Source organism: Panthera onca, chromosome B4, assembly GCF_046562875.1.
Source record: "Panthera onca isolate mPanOnc1 chromosome B4, mPanOnc1 haplotype 2, whole genome shotgun sequence".
Taxonomy (NCBI): domain Eukaryota; kingdom Metazoa; phylum Chordata; class Mammalia; order Carnivora; family Felidae; genus Panthera; species Panthera onca.
The window spans coordinates 124,552,803-124,575,571 of record NC_138345.1 but is presented as its reverse complement, the minus strand read 5'-3'; the positions used below and the strand labels follow the sequence as shown (position 1 = coordinate 124,575,571).

At 34.9% G+C, this 22,769-nt stretch overlaps 1 protein-coding gene across 1 annotated transcript in view; it reads right to left on the bottom strand.

The window, feature by feature from the left end:
- The window catches only part of WASHC4 (WASH complex subunit 4), a 59,856-nt gene that overhangs the window by 2,801 nt on the left and 34,286 nt on the right, over positions 1-22,769 (bottom strand). The window contains exons 20-32 of the mRNA XM_078449525.2: positions 22,508-22,624; positions 20,726-20,894; positions 20,287-20,441; positions 18,709-18,783; positions 18,336-18,440; positions 15,572-15,706; positions 13,772-13,880; positions 9,179-9,245; positions 8,648-8,734; positions 4,962-5,109; positions 2,463-2,559; positions 1,752-1,948; positions 1,395-1,491 (exon numbers count right to left, since the gene is read on the bottom strand). Of these exons, the coding sequence (XP_078305651.2) occupies positions 1,395-1,491; positions 1,752-1,948; positions 2,463-2,559; positions 4,962-5,109; positions 8,648-8,734; positions 9,179-9,245; positions 13,772-13,880; positions 15,572-15,706; positions 18,336-18,440; positions 18,709-18,783; positions 20,287-20,441; positions 20,726-20,894; positions 22,508-22,624 (1,558 nt within the window). The remainder of the gene's footprint in view (positions 1-1,394; positions 1,492-1,751; positions 1,949-2,462; positions 2,560-4,961; positions 5,110-8,647; positions 8,735-9,178; positions 9,246-13,771; positions 13,881-15,571; positions 15,707-18,335; positions 18,441-18,708; positions 18,784-20,286; positions 20,442-20,725; positions 20,895-22,507; positions 22,625-22,769) is intronic.

Sequence of the window (22,769 nt, the reverse complement as noted above, 5' to 3'; positions counted from 1 at the left end):
AGGAAAACTATCTCATGTACCCTGCAACTCTGACTACATATCTGAGCAACCTTTAGCCAAGACAGAGTTTTGCAACAGAAGAACCACCTCGGTGGTTGATGTGGGTGAGACGCATCAACCAGAATCATAGTGAGTTCCTTAAGAACAATCCAGAGCAAGGACTTCCACTGAGACCAAAAGGTTTGTTTGTTCTGCCTTAATGTTTTAGGCCTTAAAGTAAGTATAAGCTTGGCTGGAGACAAGATTCTCGCATGAAATGCCTGAGCAGAACCTAAGCAATAACTGAGTTTCTTCACAATTTAGATCAAATTCACTCAAAGTCTTTCAATTTACTTTAGCCTTGGAAAGGGACCCAAACAGAATATATACATATTTTCACGTAATAAATACTGAGTATCTTCCAGGTAACAGCGTGAAATCACTTTCAAGCACACAATTATTAGATTCCAAAAAAGCTTCTGTATGCTAATTATTAACATATTTAATTTATGCAACATTATCAGGGAATAGGTTACTTGATATAAGTGGTCTACCCAAATTCAGTGTAAAATATGTATGTATTTTAAAATTTAACAAAGCAAGATTAATAAAAACATCTTATTTTATAAAATGTAAATGTTATGCCTTGATTTGTGAAATACAAGTAAGGATATAGGAAAAACATGAAAACTCAACTCAGCTGCTGTACCAAGCTTTAAGCTACCGAGCAGAGGAAAACCTAAATTACATCATTTCTATAACAGAAAAAAGGAAACCACCATTCTTCAGGGAAGAAATTGTTCCTAAATTTTAAACTGGGGAGAAATGTATCATGTGCAGCCTTAACTATGAAATAATAAGCAATTTATATCATCCTACAAAGAATACAACAGACAAGACGATCTGGACAAAACGATCGGTTCTCGTGGCTGCACTGTCAACTCTGATTCTCCAAGGCCTGGTTGCGGAGGAGGGCGGGAGGCCGCTCACCATGATACGAAATGGGGTCCCTACCATCTGCCACCTCCTCAGCCATGTGCCCCATCTCACTCAGTCTTGTCTAGTTAGCAGCTCTACTACATTCTAGTGTTCCTCCTAATTTGTTCCTTCTTGTCTGACACAAGTTGAAGGGTGAAAGAAAAAACTAAACTGGTTGAATTTTATTTAAATTATGATGAAACTGAACAAAAAGTTACTCCAGAATGAAATGTAAAAACTATGTAAATTTCTATTCAGATTCACAAATGATGCAAGTAGGCTGTACTTCAAAAAAAAAAAAAAAAAAAAGGCATTTCTAGGTCTAAATTATTGTCCAAAAGGAAAAGGAAGCTGGAATTCTGACTAGATAAAATGGGACATTAGTGTCTATTAAAGAAAGATTTACTGGTCTTTCCAAATTTAAGCCACTCACTGACCTTTTTCTTTCTTTTCTTGGTTTTCTTCAGCTGCAGTCTTGTCTGCTCTGAAGAAAATTCTTGCACTGCTCAGTGAGAAATAGAGCAATTCAAATTCCTAAGTAAATAAAAACATGTAAAGGAAAAGCTGAAAACATTCCTAAAAAACTGTGGAAATCATAAATACAGAAACTGAATTTAGTAATCCATCCATTTTTAATATCTGGATCAAATGGCTTCCAAATGCCATTCCTTTTAAAATATACCTATTACCACTATTCATCCTGTTTAAATGGAGATTTCTATAGGATTTGTTTTCAGATATCAAGAATGGGTATCATAAATATCAAAGCAGATTTGACTACTACTCTCCTCTACCTGTAGATACACATCCAGTCGCTTCTGAGTGAGATTCATGGTTTGTAGCAGTTTTTCATCTTGACTAGTTGACTGCACATTCTGTTGCTTAGCAACTGCTCTTATCTCCTTCAGGTACTTCTCTCTAACAGACTGGAACCAATGAAGTGAGTCAAATTCCTGGTACTGATCCAAAAGCTTCAAAATGTAAGCCACACCTGCAGTCATTAGCAAAACCAAAGCCAAATTACAATGAGTACAGAAGTTGTATTCTACTCCTTTAAAAAAAAAAAAAAAAAAAGTGAAAGTATATAGAACTAAAAATAAGACAATCAAGAAAAAAAGAAACAACATGGGCATGAAAATCACTTACAGGTAACACGCTGAGGGTTGGGGAAAAACTTCCGCTGCTATTTGACAGCAACTGAGGAAGCTACAGGGGAACTCAACACAAAATGCTAAAAACTCTTAAAGCCACCACCCCAACAAAGTCTAAACATTACATCTAATGAAACTAAGTGATTAGCAATACCAGGTGGGTGCGAATGATAGTTACACTTGATGGAAGATAAGGATTATTAATCAGATGACCCAGTTAAAAAATAAAGAGTAAACACTGCTCACGAAAAACAAATCTACAAAGAGCACACAGATCTATTAAGCAAATGTTTCTTAAAATCCATGGTAATAATGAACATAAAATTAATGGAAAAACAATTGCATTAAGCTTACCCATGGCAAAGCCATCATCAGTAAAAGCAGCTCCAATTTTGTTTTTTTTATTCAATTTCTCCTTGCAGCTAATGGAATGCTCTACAAAGTTGAGGGTCTAAAAAGATATATTAGAGAAACAACTGGGCTAAAATATCTTCAGAATTTAGTTCATAAAGGAAACATTTCAAAAATCATAAATAGGAACTCTTCTAGATTCCTGTCCTTTTGATTTGAGACATCTTCCTCCTATAAATAGTCCCCTGGTGAGATCACAATCTGTACAAGTATCTTTTAACGGCTCTTCTTTCCAAATCCTCTAACTACAAGCCCTCCCTCGATCACCACTTACCCTAACCACAGTGCCTTGTATATGGTTCATTATAAAATATTATGAACATTTTGCAGATGAGAACACTGAAGCCTAGAGGCTGAGTAACTTGTCCAAAGTCACACTCTAAGTGAAAGCTGGAATCAGAAAAGTAGGCCTGCTTTATTTACTTCAAAGCATAAGTGCTCTTATGTGTGGTAGTCCTTGCTTCTGCCCAATTCATTCTAAAATACTATTTCTTATCAGATTCCGGGTTAAAGAATGAGTCATCTGGAGAAATGAATTCCCCCCAAAAAGGCTTTTCTAAAAATTCAGCTCTTACAAAATACCTTGTCATTTATTCAATAAAGATTTACTGAAACTTCTATCAGGTATTAAGTAACTACGATAAAAAAATGAATACCATCAAAAAGTCCACACTCTAGAGCAGCACTCTCAGCAATGACAGAAATATTGTATATCTGTACTATCCAATACAGTAAGCCACTAGCCACATATGGCCACTGAGAACTTGAAATGTGGCTCACAAAACTGAGGAACTAGATTTTTTATCATATAAAATTTTAATTAACTTAAATTTAAGCAGCCACTTGTGGCTATATACGGATAGCACAGTTGTAGAAGGGTAGAGACCTGTAAAAATAATTGTGATACATGTGAAAAGTACTATAACAGCCTATTTTGTTGGAAACAATATCAACTTTCACTTTTATGCGTGTAAAACTCACTTGGCAATCAATCACATATTTGTGAAATCTTTACAAATGGTTAAATCTTTTTTTGATATCTCATTTATGTTTGTCTTCTTTCTAGAATTCAATGATAAACTCAAGCACAAGCAGAGTGTCCTACACTTCGTGTCCTTCTTGTCCTAGAATTCTGACAGTTGCCCTGCACAACTCCACTCTTCCTTAAACTCCCGGACCGCTGTTCACCATGTCTGCAGTATGCTGTCCTTCAAGTTCAAGATACATGGTAAGAAGTCACCCTAAGTTAACTACACTGTTACAGAGTATAAGACAAATCTGCCTCCAGTTTGACACTGTCTTAAGATGAAAAGATAGTATTTATCAGATGAATATGGACACTTCTGCTACATCACAGTTATGACATATAATTATGACAGAGCATTAACAATAAACATATTAAAAAAAACAGTGTAAGAGAACATTTACGAAGAAAAGGTGTCTACAAACCATCTGCTGCTTTCAAAGGATAATAATAGTAATATGTAAGAGGATACGTGTTAACAAGTCAGACAGCAATATGAAAATTTATTACTCTCCAAGTTAGATGTAACCAAAAGGTTACATTTGTTTAGTGATATTTAGATTTTAGACTTACCCATTTACAATTTAAAAAAAAGTTTTATTATAGAAATCTTTAGGGAAACGTAACTCCTATTGCTAGTATAAGCCTCTCTAATCTCTTAACTCCATTTTCTGCACTGCAACCACTGTTTGTATAATGTGATTTTGGATAACTTGAGCTACTTTTTGGTTGCAACTATATACAATTAGAGCAGTGGACACTCTGTATACTATGAGGAAGCACTCAAAATTTAGTCTAGATGTTAGTATTTACTACTGAATACAGAAGTTGTCCTTAAACAGTAATACTTTCAAGAGATGTGTTAGAAATAACTTCATATTGTAACAGTTAAAGTTGGTCTACATTAATCACTTACAATATTATGGTATAATTCAGCCCGAAGATTATATGATACATATATAATGATGTACACTCAATTTAAAGTTATTTTGAGAGAGAGAGAGCACGAGTTGGGGAGGTGTAGAGAGGGAGGATCCCAAGCAGCCTCCATGCTATCAGCACAGAGCCTGACATGGGGCTTGAACTCACAAACCATGAGATCATGACCTAAACCGAAATCAAGAGTTGGACACTTAACTGACTGAGCCACCCAGGCGCCTGATGTACACTCACTTTAAATCACACTAGGATTTTTCTAGCAGTTACAAACAAATAAAAATCTATCTTAAGTCTCATTCTTAAGTCTATCTTAAGTCTCAATTTTACTAGTTAAGTAAAATTCCTAGGCCATATTCACGGAGATTACATTTAAGTTTTATCTACAACCAGAAAGTAATATAGTCTATGTGCATTTCCTGCTGTAAAGAAAATGGACATATTAACTTAAAAAAAAATCATTTTGGGTATAAAATACTCACCAGAGGGGGAACAATGATATAGAAATTTCGAAGATGTATATTCTTTGGCCTTCGAAATTCTGGAGCAAAAACATCTACAAGCATTTTGAAATACTCTGTGCCTTCGGCAGAATTTCGTGTGTGATCACTGAGGACTGAATCCAAATGCCTAAAATACAAAAAAATATTTACCTGGTTCCTTTCTTAAAAGAAGGTGTGGCTTTTTCTTTCTTTCTTTCTTTCTTTTTTTAATCTGAGAGCAAGCAGGGAAGGGACAGAGGGAAAGGGAAAGAGAGAATCCTAGGCAGGCTCTGCACTGCCAGCACAGACCCCGACGTGGGGCTCAAACCCTCGAACCAGGAGATCATGACCTGAGCCAAAACCAAGAGTAGGACGCTTAACTGGCTGAGCCATCCAGATGCCCCACGAAGGTCCGGCTTTTTAAATCCAACTCTCATCAGTTTCAATGAGAGTACTCAAAAGTATAAAACGTTAGAAGACGTTTCTCATTTCTAAGTCAATTTCCTTGGAGTTCAGAATAAACTTATTTTCTTATGGACAAAAGCTGATCCCAATTGTTTAATGAACTTATTCCCTAAAATAAAATATGCAGGGCATCTTCAAACTTAAAATAACAGTTTTATATTTCTTCTTCCCACAATAAGCCCTGTAGAATTCCATTTCATTGTAAAAAAACTCCTCTTTTTAACTCTCTTCACTAATGCTTCTTCTATACCTCCCTACCTCAACTGGAACCTGGCTCCTCCTCAAGAACTTAGCTTCCCACTCAACATTTGGAAACATTAGCTGCTTTTTCTCCTTCATCCCTCATTTACATCTACCACCACATTTTTTGTTAACTTTTTAAAATGTTTTATTTATTTTTGAGAGAGAGAGAGAGAGAGAGAGACAGACACACTGAGTGCAAGTGAGGAAGGGACAGACAGAGAGAAGGAGACACAGAATCCGAAGCAGGCTCCAGGCTCTGAGCTGTCAGCAGAGCCCGACATGGGACTTGAACCCAGGAACCGTGAGGTCATGACTTGAGCTGAAATCAGACGCTTAACTGACTGAGACACCCAGGCGCCCCACAACTACCATCACTTTCAAATTATTATTCCCCCACCACTAAAAGGTAGAAACCTCTCCTTTGAGACTCTCATGATCCCACTATATCCAACTACCCAGCTACTCCTTCCTGATATCAGGTATCTATTAACCTTTTAACCCATTGCCCTACCTTTATTATCTTAGGACTATGATACATGTTTTAGTTCTCCATCATCCTGGAAGACTCCGTTGCCCATTTAGATAACTGATTCATTATCACAATCCCACAACTCCTTGACTTCACCTGCCATGAACTTTCCTTCGATGTCAGTCATCCACTCCTCTGCATAAATCTGAACTTGCTATTAGCAGACAGCTTTACCCTAGAGATCTTAAAAGATAATATCCCACCTCTCTGACCTTAAACTGCTTCAAAAATATTTTTAAAAGATCATCAATATTTAAATGGATGATATCACTTAATAAGAGACAACAGTCTGATTTTCTTCTTTGACATACAAGCCAAAAATTAGTAATTTCAGGGCAAATGACTTTAAATATATTATTAACTGTACATGGCTCCTTTAATTTGGCAAAGAACTAAGCTATCCTATAATAGACTATTTCAAAGCAAATCTTGTGTTGGGGCCTTATTCTCATAAATATGCACACATTTTTTTTTCATTTAAAAAAAATTCAAGCCTGTTGAAAAGTTAAAACATAGTATAATGAACACCTATTTACTCTTCACCATGTAACATTTGCCACATTTGTTTTTTCTGGAAACATTTAAAGTTACAGATTTCTTGTCACTCGGCCCACAAGTGCTTTAATATGAATCTATTAAGAGCCAAGAAATTCTCCTACCAAGCCACAATATATCATTACACCCCAAAATAAAACACAGTATTATCTAATATACACATGTTCTAATTTCCCTAATTATCCCCCAAATGTCCTGTATAGCCCCCCTTTTCCCTTATCTAGGATACGATTAAGGAATACCCACTGCATTTGGTTGTCAGGTCTCTTTAGTTTCCTAATCTAGAATAGTCTCGTTGCCTTTTTTGTCCTTCATGCCATTTTTTAAGAGTCCAGGCCAGGTGTTTCACGGAATGCCTCAAACTTTGAATGTCTCAGATAATGTCTCAGAATCTCCCTTAAAATAAATCCAGAGTAAACCTTTCTGGCAAGAATACAACATAGGCACTTGCTGTTACATTGCATGAGAAGATCCCATAATGTCAGTGTGTCCTGTGAACTGGTGATGCTATGTTCGATCACTGAGTTAAGGTGGAATACATCAACCTCTCCCTCATAGAGATAGTTTTCCCCCCTTTGTAGTTATTGAGCAATTTGTGGGAAAATCTTCTGATAGTAAATGAATACTCTGTTCTCCAAAACCATTTTTATTGATGATTTTTGTCTGATTTCAAGCATTTACTGTGGTGATTGCAAAACAGTGATTTCTCCCTACATTTTCTCATCTATATCTATCAGCTGGCATTCTTCTGTAAAAAGGAACCTTCCCTCTACTCCTCCAATCTTTCTTATCATCAGTAGGATTCATGGTTTCTTTTTTTACTTAATATATCTTAATATTCTTAATGTATCTTAATGTTCTTTTTTTACTTAACTGATTTCTACCATGATTCTTTTTGAGACTCAGATTGTGTCCACTTTGTCCAGGGGTGCCCCTTCATGTCTGAGTCAATAAACTGTTATAATTAGATAATAATTATTATATAATAACAAAGATTTTATTAATAAAATCTGTAGTTTTCTAAAGAATTTCTTAATAATTCTTCATGCCTCTCTCAAGTTTTAAATTATGTTCAAAAATCACCACTTACTGAAGTCTGTACATCTGCACTGTCCAATAACATACCCATCAGCTATCTTATTTGCCTAATTTAAATAAAATAAAAATTTAAATTCAGTTCCTCGGCCCATTAGCCCTATCAAGTGTTCAACAGCTTCATGTGGTAGTGGCTACTGTACTGGACAATGCTGGCCTAGATTACACGAAATAAAGGACAGGTGTTCTAGAATAGTGCTGGCAAACAAATATAAAAACAGTTAAAAGAGAGGTGAACTGAATTTTACCAATGAGATATTTGGCATTTTTTAGACTAAATCCTCAAAGTTACTTATATACTTTGTACTTCAGCACATTTCAATTTGGACTAGTCACATTTCATATGCTCAACAGCCACAAGTGGCTAGGGGCTACTATATTAGATAGCGTGTTCTAGAAGATAACTTTTTAGTGAAGTTGGAAAAATCTCAGAATACTGCAGTCTTAAAAAAATTGAATCTCATAAACTGAGACCATAACTTATATAATAAAAACACAAAAACATAAGTTTATATATTACCTTCTAATCTCCCCTTTAAAATGTTTTTATATAAACATATACTTTTTTAAATCTCCAAATTTAGATTATTCCAAAATTAGATTTTAACCTTGTTTTTTAATGTTTATCAATTTATTTGAGAAAGAGAGAGAGGAGAGAAAGAGAGAGAATCCCAAGCAGGCTCTGCACTGCCAGTGCGGAGCCCAATCCGAGACTGAATCCCATGAACCATGAGATCATGACCTGAGCCGAGATCAAGAGTCGGACATTTAACCAACTAAGCCACCCAGGTGCCCCTACCTTGCTGCTCTCAACGTTTCTTCTGCAAGACCTTCTTCTTTTACTAGTTCTTCAAAGTTTACAATATCTTCAAGATCAGGTACAAATCTAAGAATTTGGAAAATAATTTTATTAAGTTAAATAGGAGTAATTGACAGAGATATGAAGGGCTACTATAAGTCTCCAAATTTTTCAACTATATTATCTGGAAAGAATTTTGTATTTGTTATATTACTAATATAACCAATTTAGTTCTAAAACTGACCTTTAGATCTGAATAATCAGATTTAATCCTTAAAATCATGTAATCTTTAGAACCATTCACAAAGTATACTGATAACTATATCTTCAAGAGAAAAAAAATTTTCAAAGGTCTGCTATAATCTTAAAATTCAAGAAGAAAAAAATATAACCAGAACTAATGGTCTTCTTCCATATTTATCTCAAAATATATCAATAAGAAAAAAAAACTTCTCTACAATACCGCCTACAATAAATTTAAATGACATAAAATTTTTAAATAGCATAAGACAAAAATGTTTGCATTCATACCTAATGGCATTGCTGCTGCAATGAAGGCCACCAGATCTTATCATTCGTATATAGCCCATAGCATTACCTTAAAAATGACACACAGACACAAATCAGATATTTATTCAAGTAAATCTAAACTCTAACAATCAGGAATACAGTCACATATAGAATTACAGGGTTTCTATTCCTAAGTACTAAAAGATTCTTCTCTCTTTTACTTTAATTCTTACTCCATAAAAGTGAAACTTACATATTTGTGCACTTAAAATATAAATATACCTACTTATACACAGCTATATTAAATATCTTAAAAATAAATGTGACTGGCATTTGATAAATTAAATTCACTAAATGCTGACTACATGTTTAAAAACAAACATTTTAAAGTTACTATCTCAATAATTTCTTCATTCTCATACTGAGTGCTTGCCAGACCAACCCCTCCCCACCAATACAGCTGGAAATGATACCAAGAGGTCTTTACTTGATGCCCCCAAATTACATCTCCAACCTGGACTACTCCTTCAGGCTTTTTTAGTCAATGCCTACACCTAAAAGACTAAGAATTTTTAATTTAATGTTTAAGTCAAACTCAAGATCTTCACCCTATTATATTTCCTATCTCAGAAACTGACATTTCCATCCTTCCAACTGCTCAGGCAAAATGTCCTGAAGTCATCCCTGACTCCTTTCTTTCTTCCATACTTCATATCTAATCAATGGGCAAATTATAATAGCCCCACCTTCAGAATGTAGCCACAATCCCACCATTTTTCACATTCACAGCTATGATCCTCTTCCAAACCACCACATCTCTTGCCTACACCTCTGCAATATGCAAAGACCTCCTGCTCCCCAATCTTCCACCATCAGCATCCTGCTCCCCAATCTTCTACTTCCACTGTCAGCATCCTGCTCCCCGATCTTCCACCGTCAGCATCCTGCTCCCCGATCTTTTATCTACATAGCAGCAGTGCCGGTGGTTCTTTTCAAAGTAGGTGGGTACATATCCTTCCTTTTCTGGAAACCCTACAATGGCTTTCCATCTCAATAAAACCCAAATCTCTTATGTGGTCAACAAAGCCCTGTGTGATAGTGCCCTTGCTGCTGTTCTGATATCCTGCCCTACCACTCAGGACTCTACTAACTCCTCCATTCCAGCCTCTAGGTCCCCAAAATGCCAGACAGACCCAGGGCTTTGGCACTTCCAGTGGCCTCGCTCTGGTATGCTCCTTCCCTGAATACACACATGACTTATTCCCCAATGTCATTTAGGTCCCTGCTCCTTAGAGTTTTCCCTGAACATCACTGAATACCATTGGCCAGAACCATTACACCTTCTTAGCCAGCACTTAACAGTGACATATTCTGTGTCTTTGTGTCTCCCCCAACTGGCATGCAAGATCCATGGCACAGCTTCTGTTCTCACTGCTCCACCCCTACACATAGTAGGAATTCAATAATACAGTTGACCCTTAAACATGGAGCTAGGGGTGCCGGACCCCCCAAGACCCCCACAGTTGAAAATCTGTGTATAACTTTTAACTACTTACAGCCTACAGTTAATCAGAGGCCTTAACCAGTGACAGAGTCAATTAACACACTTTTTGTATGTTATGTGTATTGTATGTTGCATTCTTACAATATAGTAAGCTAGAGAAAAGAAAATGTTATTAAGAAAAGCTAAAAACAGAGAGGGAGTCAAACCATAAGAGACTCTTAAATACAGAGAACAAACTGAGGGTTGCTGGGAGGGCACGGGTTATATGTGTGATGGGCATTAAGGAGGGCAGTTTTGGGGATCAGCACTGGGTGTCATATGTAGGAGATGAATCACTGTGTTCCACTCCTGAAGCCAAGACTACACTGCATGTTAACTAACATAAATTTAAATTGAAAAAAAATCATAAGGAAGAGAAAGCACAATTACAGTACTACAATAGTATGAAAACATATACATATAAGCAGACTTGCACAATTCAAACACGTATTGTTCAAGTCATCTATGTATGGCTAAACTGAACTGAAATGAGTTGGGAGAAAGGACAAAAAGGTAAAGTTATTATTTCACAATCATTACAATACATTCTTTACATACACTATCTCAACTGATGTTTTTAAAAACTCTCAAAATAGGTATCACTGAATCTATTTTTAGGGCTATCCCAAGATGAGAGATGATGTTAAAATGTTTCCCTAATATGTGTCTTACAAATATAAAATATCTAGTTTCACTGTTTTCCTACTATTAGCAGACCAATATCCAGCAGATCAAAATGTGCTACTGAGAGGCAAGTATAGAGCAACAGTTAACAGGAACTCTCTGAAGCCAGATTTCTTGGGTTCAATGGACTCTGCCACTTTTTAGCTAGAAGATCTAGGTCAAGTTATAAACTTTGTATCTCTGTCTCCTCATCTGTTAAATTAAGTTCTACAGGGTAAAGATTTTGTTTAGTGCCCTATATATCATCAGCACCTAGAAACATTTGTTGCCCTCAGTAAATACCTGCAGAATTAATAAACAGCAAGACTTATAACATTGTGAGTTTTATAGGAGTTAGAACACACAAAGCACTCAGCAAAGCCTTGGCACACAGATGTTCAATAAATGTTAGTGGTGGTACTGATTATTTCAGCAGGCAAGTAATTAGACAAAAGGACTTTTCCTTTTGCTTCCAACTCTGAGATTTCTTACTCCTTTTCCCAATATATTTAACAGACTCAAAAACACATTACTACGTTTATATGGAGATAAAGAATTTGTATTTTCTAAGAAGAGAGTAAAGAATAAAATTTTGGAACAAAGTGAAAAGGATAATATTCATCAAATGCTGAATGCCTCCTGGCGGCAAGTGAGGTGACATGACTTTATGTGTTAGGGGGAGAATGTGTATGGGGGAAGATGACTAGCACAGTCCTCTTCAATAATTTAAGGACTATTTCATAGGACAAAATTATACTTTAAAAAATATTAAAACATTAAATAAATAATAGTGCAAGCAGTATTCACATGTGGGGAAGAAGAACTCTGATACATAATCAGAGTATGAATAAATGAAGTTGCGAATAAATGAAGTTTTAGGCAGTGCTGCTTTAGAAAAACAGCTCTAAGTCTGAGGTCCCTGGACTCTGACCTTAAGCACCTTAACTCTGGTATAACAACATGTGGAACTGTATGTGTAGTATATGGGCACTATTCTGGGGAAAACCAATTCAGAGTTTTCATTAGATTCTCAAAAAGGGCTAAGATCTACTGCTCCAGAAGCTTACGGTCTAATGACATCAAATGTCTCTATGAGGAAACTACTTGTGGAACAAATCTCCTTATTAAATTGCTTAAAATAAGAAAAAAAAAGACAAATGTAAAATTCTAAGTTCTTATAGAAATGTCTAATATGCAGGGGTGCCTGGGTGGCTCGGTCAGTTAAGCATCCGACTTCGGCTAAGGTCATGACCTTGAGGTCCGTGAGTTCAAACCCCACATCGGGCTCTGCGCTGACAGCTCAGGGCCTGGAGCCTGCTTCAGATTCTGTGTCTCCCTCTCTCTCTCTCTCTCTCTCCCCTCCCCTGCTCGTGTTCTCTCTCAAAAAAAATAAACATAATTAATTTATAAAACTTAAGCTAGCGTTCAGTGACTTTACTCCAGAACTAAATCCTTATAACACCTTTCCCACTAGTAAATTTAAAGCCCCTTGAGAACAAAGGCTATTTGTATTCTCAGCATCTAGAAGAGTATTTGGTATAAGATTCTTAGTAAACGTTTCATAAATGAATGAACGAATCTCAGGAAGCATAAGTTTACCAAAGTGTAGTCAATAAGAATTTACTGTTTAGTGTCTACAATTGTGAAGAATACAGAATACCTCTGGACTTCAGCCAAAAAACCAGTTTAAGTCCTAGCAATACTATTTATTTGTCTGAGTTTTTCTTTTTTCATCTTTAAAATGATGATTACCTGCCTCCTGCACAGGCATTCTGTGGAAAGCTTAAATAAGTATACAGTTTTGTTAATCTACAATTATTTTTAAATGTAGTTCTTGCTTTTAAATATAATGTAACACGTTTTGGGAAACTAGTTCTACCTATAAGGCAGGACAACTCAAGAAATTATATACAAATGTGAAATGATATAACAGAAAATTGTAACATTTAATATTTCAACCTTAACCAAACTTATTTGTAAGTAATGTAACTTATTTACTTATGTTACTAGTTAACTTTTCACATAAATTATTTTATGCCTCTGCATTGAGGCTATAACTTCAGGGAGCCCATTTTAAAAGCCCAGAACAGTGCCATGAACAGAGTAAGTACCTAATAAATAGTTACAATCTGACTAATATGAGCATATTTGAGACGAGGTAAATGTATTTTTAATTGAATTGAAGAGGTTTTATTGAATTTCTTTTAGTCCACAGTCCCACAGTCTATCAATTATTTCTGCACCAACAGTGTAATCATACTTGAAAATCTTTTGGTAAGAAAATGACTCAGTGGAATAAAGTTGATCTCAGGCACTCACATATTAAATTGTTTATTTATATGAGATATTCAAGGAGATAGCTATTTGGAATTTGTACTTTATTTCCCAACTCTTTTATAATAACTTACCAATCTGGCTGATGAGTTGCCTGAACTGATCAAGGTAGCTTTGTCCCTCTGGGGTAATTCCAAGTTTTCTGATGCCTCGATTAAATTTTTCTGCTCTTTCAAAAGGATACTAAAGAGATAATTTAAAGACTACCTTTATTAACAAAACCCCTAAAGCATAAAATGCCTACAAAATCAACCACGCTAATACCATTTTCCTTTCTAATTTTGTATTTCCACTGTGCTTAAAAAAAAAAAATCACTTAAATCTGACAAAATTTATAGCACAAAAGCTACCAATGTTTAAGGTCAATACAAATTAAATTTCTTTTTGTCACTAGCTAAGGAAAATAATTATTAAAGCCACCAAACTTCAGTTTCCATCACCATTATTAGTCTCCCAACATCCAACTACTCTATCAATAGATAAAAGGAACCAATTCCTCCTAGAAACACTTCTTCAGTGTCGTGCAGCCAAGTTCCTGTGGCAAAATAGGTATTGCATATATAAACACACTCCTTCCCAAAAACATACATCAGCTGAGCCAAAATTTCTAATTGCCATCACTAATAAAAAATGATTTTTCAAGTCTTAGCTAATTAAAAGAGAAAATTACTCATTTTATATTAACAAATGGAAATAATTCTCATAAACAATAGAATGATCACTTCTCTGAATACTAGTAATTTGTTCCAGTAAAAAGGAGTTAATATAATTCTCTACTTATAACTGTAATCTATAATTTTATTCAGTTATTTTACTAGGAAATAGTATTTTACTGCTCTGACATTGATGAAAACTACCACCTAGAATACTAGATGGTTGAAATTAGGTGATGCTAAAGAGCAATTAAAATAGTTCTGTATGTGGCAAATCAAATATAAAACCCATCTAAAATATAAAACCCATATAAAAACCATGCTAGCCACATGGCTACAAGCCTCCAGAATAGTACCACTTACATTTCTCTTCATTACTGGAAAACTCAGTGCAGGGGTGAAGGGAAAACAGTATTCTTATAATACAGGGAATAACAGTTGGTGTGGTATTTTTAGAACTTGTGGCAACATATATCAGAACTTTAAATATTCATATTCTGTGCCCTAGAAATTTCTCTTCAAGCAATTCATCTTTCAGAAATAATGTCCCAATACACAGAAATAAATGTGTAAGGATGTTCCCTGTAGCACTGTACATAACACTAAAAAAATCAGAAAAATCTAAATATCTGTCAGTAGGAGAAGGTTAAATAAGTTATGGTATATACATCTTTACTGTCAACTGTTAAAAAGAATGAGGTAGATCTATTATATGTACAGACTTGTGATAAGCATACTGTAAAATAATCTCTGTAGTATTACTCCCTTTTTGTTAGGGAAAAAAAAAGCAATACGTGTATATGCAAACAAATATGTTTATCACACAGACATCTAAAAGCATCATATCACAACGTTAACAGCAACTGCCTCCAGAGAATGAAACTGGGAGGAAAGACAAATGAGTGAGGTCATTTAGTTTATGCACTCTATATTGTTTAAATATTTCAAAATAAGCATGTTTCTCTTCTGCATTATTTTAAAATAAATAAAGAAAAGTAACACCTGGCCACATGGATCCTTACACTTTAGCCTACGAGTAAGAAACTATAAGGGAAAATACAAGAAACGTGGAGGCCAGATCTAGAAGACACTATTGTGAAAAATAACAAAAAAACTAAAATCCCATTACAGAGCTTCATAATGAACTTCAGCATAAACATATCCTATACACTCAACAGCCAAATCAAACTACCTTGAAAAGAATATAAAAATAAAAAATACCTTATGATCATTTTGGTCCTTGACTTCCCTGAAAAACCGAATATCTTTTATCAATCTGGATTTGATATGTTCATCATACATAAACTGGCTGAATATGTAGAACTTCTTTTTCAAAAACTGGTAGGTGAAATTAACCTATAAAATTAAAATACAAAAAATTGGGAGAAGTTAATATAAAAATTAATGTCAAATCAATGTGACTGAATATCAACTATAAGCTCTGAGATTTCATAAAGTCTAATATTTACAAAGCCTAATTCACACTGAAAATATTTAAATAAATGAAGCTTTTTTATTGCCCAAGTTTACAGAACTTTCTATAAGCTCCCCTTAAATATTTTAACTACCTATAAAAGGGGGAAAAAAAAGAAATACAAGGAAAATAACCTCATAACAGAACTAAGAGTTATAGTGAGAATAAAAAATACAAATTCAACACTCTAGCTTTTATGGCATAAACCACAATCAGAAGTTCCTGTTCCTTACTTATTACTAATCTACATGCCTAGAATGATACTAAAGTAAGAAACACAGCGCTCTTTGAACTTTCCTGAAGGAAGACATTCAATGATGTACCCAGGAATATTTTGAGCACCTCCTTTGCACAAGGCAGGGTGTATCTGCTCTCACGCTAGACATGGTGCTTGTTATCATGAAGTCTATATTCTAGCAGGAGTAACAGACATTTAAACAAGTATATGTGAAATAAATTATTAAATCTCATCTGCAATAATTCATACAATGAGAAGTGCCAGTGCTTTGAGAATAATAATAAAAGGCCCTGATCAAGACTCAGAAAACCCCGAAAAAGTTGGATTTGAGCTGAGATTAAGGCCAAAATAACATGACATTATTTCTGACCTAAGCTGGAAGACTTGTACTAATTTCCATCTCCTCCACCCTCAAAAACTTCATTTTTTGACAGTCGTCATTTATCCAGTGTTAGAAATGGGTGCTTCGTCATAATTTTTCCTGTGGCTTAAACACTGTTTTCTTCTTGATCTTACTAGTAGTTGTCCTGGTAGAAATAGTCCCTTCTTTATCCTTCCCACTTTTTTTTTTTTTTTTTTTTTTTTACTTATTTTTGAGAGAGACAGACAGACACACGCGCGCGCGCACACACACACACACACACAGAGAGCCCGAGTGGGGGAGGGGCAGAGAGGAAGACACAGAATCTCTGAGCTGTCAGCACCGAGCCCGATGTAGGGCTCAAACCCACAAACCATGAGATCATGACCTGAACCAAAGTCATATGCTTAACTGACTGAACTATCCAGGCACCCCTAACCTTCCCACTCTTAATAATGGGTAACTGCCAGTCTCTGATCTTATTTCTCTCTCTCTCTTTTTTTTAAGTGTCCTGGGGGGATCATCCAGGCTTTTTTTTTTTAATGTTTATGTATTTTTGAGAGAGACAGAGCACGAGTTGGGGAGGGGCAGAGAGAGAGGGAGACCCAGAATCCGGAGCAGGCTCCAGGCTCTGAGCTGTCAGCACCAACCCTGACACAGGGCTCGAACCCACGACCCATGAGATCATGCATGACCTGAGCCAAAGTCAGACACTTAACTGACTGAGCCACCCAGGCACCCCTCATCTTATTTCTTCTATATTCACTTTGTCATCATCAAACATCAGGAATGTACATTCATTAGTGTGATCAACTGATTCATGACTATATCCCCTGCTAGAGTGTAATCACCATGAGAGCAGAAACTGTTTTTCTCACCAAAGCACCTAGCACAGTGTCTCAGACATGTAAAATACACACATAATTATATCTGTTACATGAATGAGATTTCTGACAGATTCGAGGTCAAAAAAGAGTTTTATCCTTAAAAGTTCAGACATGATCTCCACACGAATGACTCCTTAAATTAGAAACTCTATGTCATTTCTATACTGGTAACTGCTAAAACAGAACTCCAACCACATCTCCTATCAGCTCAATCACTTTAATGGCTCCGCACCAAATATTAAAATGGTCCTTATGTAATTTCCAGTTATGTAACTCCTCCCTATTTCTTTACTTTCAAACATGCTTAATAAGATTTTACTATTTAAGCATTCATATTTTTCTTTCCTCAAGGACAAATTAAGTGTACCCTGAAAACCAGGTAAAGTCAAAAACGGCTCTTCTCCACAGAAGAAAAAATAGGATACAAATTCAAGTGATTCCCTCAAATGATAGTATGCCCATTTCTAAGATTCAAAATATTTTGAGTAAATTTCTACTTTTATGGATATTAAATAATTAGTAAGCTCTCCCCCCCCCAAAAAAGCATGACTAATGTTAAACTGCTATCAATTGCTCGCGTGCAAAAGCAACAAATGATATCAGACAATCCACACAGATACATACATCTATGCCAGTGTCCCCAAATCTCTGATAGCACTTAATAATGATGTCCCTGAGATGGTAAGACATTTGAAAATGCCTTTTGTATCACAGAGCTTCCATGACAACCAACACAACTGTAGTGCCATTTTTTTTGAGATTTATTTTTAAGTAATCTCTACACCCAACATGGGGCTCAAACTCAGAACCCCAAGATCAAGAGTCACATGCTCTACCAACTAAGCCGGCCAGGCAGCCCCTCCCCAGACACTATAATTATACCAACCAGAAGAATGGAAATTCAGGTATATGATAAACAAGCAGTAGTGTATATTTACCAGAATGTTCTATGAGAAAACTATTTTCCAAACTACCATATTAAACAGGAGTCTATTACCCACCCAATCCCCAAAAAAGACTCTTACTGTTGTATTCATGATTCCTGTGCCATGTGTTCGAATTGAATTAGCAATATGCCGAATATTAATAGTGTTCAAATGTTTGTTATTGCTTGTTCGTTCAATAAAAATCTGCAATGAAACAAATTTACACTAGATAACAACACAATCCATAGCAAATGCTGGTCAGTTACACAAAGAAAATTTTAGAATCTATTTCATTAAAAGATAATTTCATTGGAAAGTCATTCAATAATATAATCAAAGAAATAAAAAGATCTCTAAACAATTATTTTCTGCTTTATTTCATTAGTTTTCACTAATGAGAATCAATTTTTGCCCCTCAGCCTTCCTACTATACATTCACCCACATCAAAAAAAAATTCTAAAACCCACTCACCTGATTGTTGAGATTATAGAGGTATCGAGACACAAATATGTGAATATTTCTCATAATTTCCAAAACATCCAGGCCCTAAAACAACCCACACAGTTCTATTATTATTATAGTCAGACTTGTATCAATATAGTGACTTACTACCAATATTTAAAATGACTTTAAAAAAACAACTATATAAAGAGTACAACCAAAGGTTAAGCAGCCTTCTAACTGCTACAATCAGGACTGTCTCCCTAGGAAACCTGGCTGCTTGTTATCTTACCCCTTTTGTAAGGACAGGAACAGTTGTATTTAAAATTTCAGACATTCATGACTCAATCATTTCCCCACCATTCTTGAGACTACTGGTCTTCCCAAAAATCTTCTGTATATATTTTACTAAATAAACTAATGGCCAGATTCTAAAAGGTAGTCAGGATATGTGGTGATATTTATAAAATACATACTATTTTTCAGGCACTGTGCAAGCAAGGTTCTTTTTATGTAATTCTCAAAAAATTAGGTATTAGTCTTCTAAATTCCACAGCTGAAGAAAATGAAGCTAAGGGAGTTCTCCAAGGTCAAATAGCTAGGAAGAGGCAGAACCCAGGGATTTTTAGAAAGTCTAATTCCAAATCCTTAGGCTTCTTTTAATTACCCTAGACTACCTTTAACATACAAGTTACCTATTAAGAATCCATAACTCTTCAGTTACTACTCTAACACCTAATGGCATCAGATGCATTGTCCCACAGCTTTTCTAACTGGGGCCAAAGCAGCATCACAATACCCCTTTAAGTTTTCGTTATAGTTTTTCTCATGTTTCAATCTAAAAATTGTTAACTCACTTTTTCTTCCCCTTGGTTATAAGTACATGAGCAGAAACTGTTCCTATTTATTTTTGTATCCCAAAACACAGTTTGGTGCCTAGCATCTTTTCAGTAAATACTAAATGCATAAATGAATGAAAGGAAATACAAACTGATCCCAGAAATGGTACCTACACACAGTAGGCTGGAAGAAAAATTATCCTCAAATTTCAGAACTGAGTAAATGTTTTTTGATAAATACTATTTTTGGATTTTCTTAGGAAAAATACATGCAAATTAACTGAAAACATAACTTTTGCACTCATGAGATACTGTCATATTGTAAATTAGCTTACTGAATTAGCAAAAGTAAATGCTTCTGTGCACTCATTTTAAGAAGATATTTATAGTCATATACATTTGACCATTTCTTAAGATGTTAAAATTTATATGTTATATCTAGGTTTAAAATCCTTAACTGTGATCTTGACTAAACTTTTTACAACTCGGCAGAAGTCACCACCTCACTATCCCACGGTTTCTGAAACAGTGTATCTAAATCTATGTACATTTCAGATGTTCAACAAAAGCTGGAGTGTAAACAGAAAGCCTGTGGTAAATTATTCCTAAAGCAAATCAGCACCATTATTCTTGTCAAGTATGTAGTTTTATACAGCAAATATTTTCTTCAATTATAAACATGTGCTAAATTAAGAAGAAAAAAAGAGACTTTTTAGAGAAACACTGCTATGCTACAAACACACTATGCCAGAAACATTTCATACTATACCTGTTCCAAAGTCTGACTAGGAAGATGAGCCTCCGTCATAACCAATCCGTAACGCTGGGTAGCTAAATTTCTCATTTCACTGTACGTGGCCCAGTCATGAAGAGCTACTGTTGTGAGATTATAGAAGGTCTTGTCTAGGTAGTGAGTTACATAAGCTACCAAAAATAAATAAATAAATCAGAAAATATATAAACAAATTTTTGATTCATGAAAAAACAGAACAGGAAGAAAGATGAAGCTTTTGGAAACGACTTGTCTTTGAACATCAGACTTCTTCCTTTAAAATAAGGTACTAGGAAAATAAAAAAGAAGAAACAAAAAAGAATTAAAGAATAAATGAATAACACAAAAATACCCTCAAAGTTTTTTTGTTGCTCGTTAACACTTAAGGGCAAACTGATATAGTATATGAGTTTAAGAAGGAAAGCAAAACACTCACCTCGAATGTCAATGAAACGATTGAAAAATCGAATTGGATTCAAAGAGAAAAAAAGGGCCAGGTCTTTCATGCCAACTTTGAAAGGGTTTCGGTCATCCAGCTTTAAATGAGTGTGCACAGAAAGCCGCAGATCCTTCTCTATTTCCTTGCATAACTTGTCCAGTAAATGCTATTCACAAAGGAATTGATACCTTAATTTTTCAAAATGATATTCCTATTGCCTTGCTCCTCTAAGGCATCTATGCATTGACCACTAGAGTTTTATAATGAGTTCAATGATGAAAGGATTTGTCAAACTGGTTTAAGAGTCTAAATAAGCTATGGTAAAATATTATTTTTATCAGGAAAATGAAAGTTACTTTGTTTTCCATTTTATTTTTATACTTTTTTAAAAAGATTTTTAAATAGGGGTGCATGGGTGGCTCAGTTGGTTAGGAGCCCGACTTCGGCTCAGGTCATGATCTCATGGTTCGTGGGTTCGAGCCCCACATTGGGCTCTGTGCTGACAGCTCAGAGCCTGGAGACTGCTTCGTATTCTGTGTCTCCTTCTCTCTCTGCCCCTCCCCTGTCCGTACTCTCTCTTTCAAAACTAAATAAACATTTAAAAAAATTTTTTTTAAATACTCTACACCAAATGTGAGACTCGAACCCACAACCCCGATATCAAGAGTTGCATGTTCCACCAACTGAGTCAGCCAGGTGCCCCTGCTCTCCATTTTAAACCAACAATTTTTTTGACCACGAAGCAGTTAGATAAATCCGAAGTTTTTTATTTTCGTTAATACTTTAAAATTCTTAAAAAGAATTTCAAAAAGCTAATGTCTCATGGCTTCATTATAAAAAATGGGAAAATACAATATAAAGTATAACATTTAGGGGTGCCTAATATTAAAAAATATTAAAATATTAAAAAATACTTAAAAAACTAAAGTATAAACACTTATGGAAACCAGTAACGAAGGAAATGTCCTGAGAACAAGCAACGGAAGAAATTTTTAAAAAGCTTCCTTATGATAATCATTAAAAAGAAAAAAAAAAAATCACAAAATTCATTGCTCTAAAGGTAATGAAATCAATCATCTTTTCTGGTCTACCATGAAGTTCTAAATACTGGCCAGACATGTATCTTATTTTTAAATAAGAGTAGTTAATATAAGAAATTATATAAAATTTTTCATAATTTTATCAAACCTGCATATGGTTTACATTGTGAACTTTACTCATTTTTCTCTCTCCCTCCATGTAATACTGCTAGATGAAAATTTAAAATGTTAGTGTTTATAATATGGATTCCAGTAAAACAAGAAGGGATATACTACACTGCATATCTGAATTATTTCTGTTACACAAATACATCTTTAAATACAGAATATTTGGTCATAGCTCTCCAAATAACTCAATAAAATATCACTAGTTAAGCTGCCAGAAGTGCGCTACCATTAGCAGCATTCAATATTCAAACCCACTTTGTATCTGCATTCTTCTAATAAACAGAACTTTACACTCAAAATCTGCTATTCACTAAAGTCAAGTATTTTTCCCAAATCCCTAGTCTGAATTTCTATATAAAACTTAGGGATTAAAGACCAATTTAGCATAACAGTGATACTGAAAAGTTCCTTCATTCTAGACAATGATTCATAAATAATAATTTATATTACTACTTACACATAACATGAATATATAATATAAATGAAAGCCTGCTTCAATCCAGAAAGTTTTTCCAAACACTGAAAAACTTAAAAACATGTATTTGGAATGCAATCTCAAATATGACGTTACCTCATTTAAGATTTCCATAATTTCTTTGTCATAGCAATCCAGAAGTATTTCGTGGGACTCTAAATGTCTTGCATGCATCATAGCAGGTACACAGTCACGTAAAGCACTGAACATGTACTAAGAAGAAAATCAGAATGTTCACGAATGTAGAAAAACCAGAGCTCTAATTAAAAAATAGCACAAAGGAAAAAATATATATATCACAAAAGTTAATTATCTATCTTTGAAGACAAAACCTCAGTCTGAAGGTTAATTTTTTTCA